This window comes from Perkinsus marinus (assembly GCF_000006405.1).
Source record: "Perkinsus marinus ATCC 50983 genomic scaffold scf_1104296947616, whole genome shotgun sequence".
Taxonomy (NCBI): Eukaryota; Perkinsozoa; order Perkinsida; family Perkinsidae; genus Perkinsus; species Perkinsus marinus.
Window position 1 is genome coordinate 49340 of NW_003210555.1, and position 5455 is coordinate 54794.

The 5455-nt window shown below is 45.7% G+C and overlaps 2 protein-coding genes across 2 annotated transcripts; both read right to left on the reverse strand.

The window, feature by feature from the left end:
• Positions 1 to 597: 597 nt before the first annotated feature.
• Positions 598 to 2141, reverse strand: Pmar_PMAR015089 (hypothetical protein; the record flags this gene model as incomplete). Its single annotated transcript, XM_002779326.1, has 3 exons — positions 598 to 713; positions 1559 to 1718; positions 2049 to 2141. 3 exons carry the CDS (start codon positions 2139 to 2141, stop codon positions 598 to 600), a joined length of 369 nt encoding a protein of 122 aa, XP_002779372.1.
• Positions 2142 to 3035: 894 nt separating this feature from the next.
• On the reverse strand, positions 3036 to 4395 carry Pmar_PMAR015090 (hypothetical protein; the record flags this gene model as incomplete). The annotated part of the gene is made up of 7 exons (XM_002779327.1): positions 3036 to 3098; positions 3500 to 3593; positions 3740 to 3833; positions 3879 to 4034; positions 4078 to 4183; positions 4237 to 4310; positions 4353 to 4395. The coding sequence occupies 7 exons, from the start codon at positions 4393 to 4395 to the stop codon at positions 3036 to 3038; spliced, it is 630 nt and encodes a 209-aa protein (XP_002779373.1).
• Positions 4396 to 5455: the final 1060 nt, after the last annotated feature.

Genomic DNA, 5455 nt, shown 5'->3' on the forward strand with positions numbered 1-5455 from the left:
GTAGCGAACGGAACAACCTGATAAGCAGTGTTGGAACATACGGTCGCTTTTCTCTGCTGAACTCGGAAGTTTACACACGAGTGCACAGAAACCAGTTGGAATTTTCCCCGAGTTTCCATGTTGTCACCAATACACGTAGTAGATCATGTGCATATCTTCCCACACCGACCCAAGGCTCTTAAAACGATATCCTAGAGTGCTCTCTCATTACTCCAGCACTCACTGGTAGCTTCTAATGTGTCCACAATGGTATAGCTTGGTTAACCACAACCCCCAGTACGATTCTGCCAAGTCAAAATCGTCACCAATTTTTTTATACAGCCAGCATGGTTGCGAACTCAGCAGCAGCTTCGAAAGTACTAATCACGGGTTTTTTCGTCACTTAGTAGTTCGTATATATATAACAAAAATTTATCATTGTCCATAGCACGAATATAAACACTACGTTCAAATATTATAGTACTACCATACACTTAATATCATAGTAATAATTTACCAGTTATCTATATTACTAATACCACACCCGAGTGAACGCGCGCGACTTGTGAAGAGGGCATGATGTGTGGTTGCAGCCTATAATAGAGTATCCACGACAACCTACTTCGCAAGTGCTTCCATGATAGCCTTGAAGGAGTTCTTATCCAAACCAAAGCCCACGACCTCTTCCAACTGTTCGTCGAAGGTAACCAGACCTTCAACTGTCTTTAGGGAATCTGCCAAAGTCGAATACCCCCCCTATAGTCCCCATGACGTCACCTAGCAAATCCTCAACCTTAAATGGAGAATCCGTCATCACACCAAGAGCCTTACACACACACACTGTTACCACTCCCGCACAACATCGCGCTCTTCGAAACAGCAATACGATCAAAAACTAAAATATAGTACATATAAATTCTCACTGTTGATAGAATTGTAGAGAACAACCAACGATGGAAGGCCGGCCTGCAATTGACGAACAGGACAGATCAATCGATATACGGGGAAAAGGAAACCTTGACAGAATAGCTAACTGGTAATGATCGATCAACATAATATGTACGCATATACATCGCCGCGCTCTAACATCGTGGATATCCGAAGTGCATACTACAATCTCCGATACAGCCAAGATTGTCGAACGTATTTCGCTTTCAGTTATTATGCGGCCGATGGGTCGGTGAATGCGTAGAAGGTGGAGCCTCCACCGTGGAGGGAGGTCTCATTGACATCCATACACGTCAGTCCCTGGTATGGATCGGGTCCTACCCAACAGAGAGAGGTTGTTTCTCTCGTTCCTCTTGAGCGTAAAACGTGAGCTACACCAATTTCACGAATCGTGAATCACGATGTTCTAGGTCATGTTCTGACTCCGTTAAAGTTTGTTTGGCTAGTTTCATGAAGGTATTATATTAACCTTCAACAATTTTTGATTGTGGCGAACTCTTACAAAACACTTGCACACATATCTGATCTCTTGCTTCCGCAGGCAACTTAGGAAAGGCAAGGTTAGTCAACCTATGTATCTGAGTAGAATGTCTGAGCACATCCTTTCTATATCTCGTTTTGCACAACGTACTAAACGCATGCTTTGGGGTCTCGCTATATTGTTTGATCATTTCAGCGATGATGCCATAGTACGTCCTATCAGGGGTCTCATTAGGATCGTGATTTAGTCTTCTGCTGTACAGCTCCCATGGTTTATCTGTGAGACAAAGCCCCGTAAATTCAAGGAGTTCCTGATAAGGCAATCTTAGTAGTCGTGCTCGACCCTTAAATTTCGACCGCCACTCCTCAAAAGTCTGAGATTTCGGGTTATACGGGACAATAGCTTTAGTAATGGCCATCGTCCCTCCCATTTCTGAAGATGCACTATTTTTGCTATTCTTCATTTTCAGGATCTCATTTTGAAACTCTATCAACTGAGATTGGACGTTCTCATCCAACTCTCTGACTCTCTGCTGTTCCATTGATAGGTCTTGTTCTAAGTTGCCCGCTTCTTGTAGGCTTCTTCTCTCTCCTTCATGTTGACGTTGTTGCTCTTCACATTGTTGTAAACTTTGTTGCACCTCATCTTCTCGCACATGTTGATCTTCAGTAGGTCCACCATCAGTACCGTTCTGGTTGTTCTCAGCGGGGTTCTCTTCTTGACCATTGACCATTGTCTGGGCACCACGTGTTGTGTACTTGGGACCTCGAGAGTACCAAAAGAGGTAGATAACAGTACTAACTACAGCGGAATAAATGTAGAGACAAATTGTGCGAGCTAAGGTGGGAAGGAAGGAGACAACAATTGTGTGGATACATCACAGCCTTTCACGCGAAAAATGGCGCCGACGGGTAATACGTGTTCTAAACTAGTCTTTTCACTGAAGTCTACCATTATCACGACTTATTCCATGTAAATCTCGTTTTTTTCGCGCGAGATTCACACCCGCGAGTGAAACTCTCACTGTTGATAGAATTGTAGAGAACAACCGATGATGGAAGGCCAGCCTGCAATTGACGAACAGGACAGATCAATCGATATACGGGGAAAAGGGAACCTTGACAGAATAGCTAACTGGTAATGATCGATCAACATAATATGTACGCATAAACATTGCCGCGCTCTAACATCTCTAACAATTAGTTAACTCCATATCAGAGACACATCTAGCATTGAGAAATAACGTTCCCCAGGGTTTGGTAGCAATGGGGGAAATGCTCCTAATGCGATGATGAAATTCACGTGGGAAACTGATTGAAGAATGTGTTCCTAGCCATACGTCGGAAATTGAAAATGAGTTCCCCTCGGGAACATTATTATATATTTCACCACATTGTCGTAGAAGTTCTTCATCGTCGAGCTGTTAAGTGGTGATACACATCATGGAACACGAATTTGTCGAAATTTGTCTTGTGTTCGACGAATTTGAATTTGCGTTTTCGAATTTATAAATTTCATCTACGAATTTGAACTTTCATTTTCAACCGGTCCACGAAAATCGAACTTTCATTTCGAATTTGAACTTTCATTTCGTGAAAAACTCCTTTCACTTGTCGAAAATCAAATTTCATTCATCTAATTTGTTCTTTCGATTGTTGAATTTGAGATTGAAAAGGTGTAGACCAGCACTCTAACAGATGGCTATGAGCTAACACAGAAATGCAAAGGTATACACAAACCTACTCGCGATCTCGTTTCTTCTACTTACGAGACGATGAGAGCCGTAAAAAAGAGCGAAATAGAGACGGTTATATGGCATACGGAACGCATGCACTGTGCAGAGTGCCAGTATAACACAGTATGAATATCAGCGGTGTGAATACTATCAAGGAGGAATTAGTACACCTCCGAGGACGAACATGTATTGACCGATAGCAGAAACAAAATCCGATCTTCATCAGTCACCACTCAGTCACCACCCATGGGGTAATAATCGAACACAGCAACATCAGCTTACCTATCGCAACTGCCAAATTATTTTCGGGCGAGCGAGATTGTCATTTACATCCAACGCTGATCGCCATCTACTACCCTAGAAACATAGCATGTCACAGTGGCACTTTTTTCTTTCGTTTCAATTGTATTCGTACCACAATTTCCACACCCCAAAACGGCTTCCCACCCCCTAAAAACAAAGTCGTCAACTCATCAGAAAGCACCTCCCCCTCGTTACGCTGTGTCGGTAAAGCGTTAGTCGTAGGGTCCAACACTACAGTGCTTGCCCGACACAGGAGTTCACCCACGGGGCCAATCGCTGGATTCGAACCTTACTGAACATGATCATCATAACTATAATGTGCCTCACAATGGTTAGCCGCAATAGCAATAGCCTTTGCCATTTTGTATACGTTCTCCGGGCCTATCCCTGAGGCACCATACATCGCTCTCCTTGGAGACTCGACAGTACTACCGACTAGCCTAGCCACTTCCCCATTGTGTACAATATTAGTGATAGCGACGGCCAAGGCCGATACGCTACTCTTAGTAGATACATGTAATGACTTCATCTCACTCACATCTCCTTCGGGTATGCACTCGGTAGCCATGCTCACCCATATGTCCTCACCTAACCATAGGTGGTGACACCCACCGACAACTTATAGTGTCACCATCAGTCGGTGGCCCTGTAAAGCGCAGCACTAAAGGTAGGAGCCTTTCCATCTGACTGACCATCGCCGTCGCTCGGACTGCCCGATTCAACGACGATGGGTTCGACTAGAAAAACAAGCACCAAATGCAAGTCTACCGTTCCTCGGTGAAGTTGCTACAGTTTGAATAACAACGATCTCTTCCGGTTCCGCCTTGAGACAGTTCTCAATCACTTTCGCCAACTCCTTAGTATCTGCATGATGATCCTAATTGGTGTTTTCCCTTAAAAACTCACCGATTTCATCGCATATTTGGAATCTATTTTTCGTCTCCATCATTTTACGAGAAGGTCGAATACGGCCAAGACCACGTAAGAGATGCCCCCTGTCAGCTGGGGTCCACCGGATGAGCTTGCCAGAGAATGCCGCCTTACACAGTCGTCGAGAGAGTATTATCATCGCAGTGAACAACACTCTAGGAGGTCCCGGGTTCAATTCCCACAAGCGACAACATATTGCCTCGTATACGTCATTCAGGAGTACCACACCACGCCCTATTCCCGAAAGACCCTCACGAGGGGTATTGCTCGGTGGAGGCCTTCCCATGTCCTACTCTTGTATTACTCCGCCACACGAGAAACCCGACCCCCAGGACTGTATGAAAAACATTAACATGAAATCAACGTGGCAACTCTCGACGTAATAATCGCCTGCCTCCACAAAGTACTAAGCCGCTGGGATGCCTTTCGACACCTTCCAAGACTATTCTCCCATAGTAGCAATCATCACGACATGTGTTCATACGGCAGCCTTCCCCTCTAAGACCAATAACGTACGTTGTATTGCAGATGGGCGGGTGGACTAAGTCGCTTTGGGCGCAGTGGGTCTCCTCGGCGTCGTACCCGTCCGAAACCATGAACATCTCCTCAACGTTACTGAGAATCTCGCAAGGATGACTCTTGCCCATCTTGCGTGGAATATAGCGCGCGTCATTCTAATCGATCCCTGCAAGTGCGCAACCACGACCGATGCGTCATTCCCAATAGGGATTTCCCATGTCGCAGTGAGGGTTCTCTCCCTCTTGTCAAGCTGAGGTTGTCCCTTGCTAGTTGACCTACGGCCGGGGCGTAAATTAGTCTCGGCCCAGCCCAGCTGTGACGGGCCCATCCTAGTCGGCCTCTTTAGAGTGTCTGACCAGCAGTGGTCGCAGAGACTGTTCCCTCAGTTGACGTTGTTCCCTTGTGGCGGTACATTGCTGTTGCCTATGGATACTGCTACAACCGCGACTCCCCTTCACGTGTGTGAATCTGATGATCCTAATGCCCCCAAGGAGGAGCCCTTCACCCTTCCTCCTGCCTACGACCCCGAACAAGGCTCTGCCCCCCAGGCAGCCCCAGTG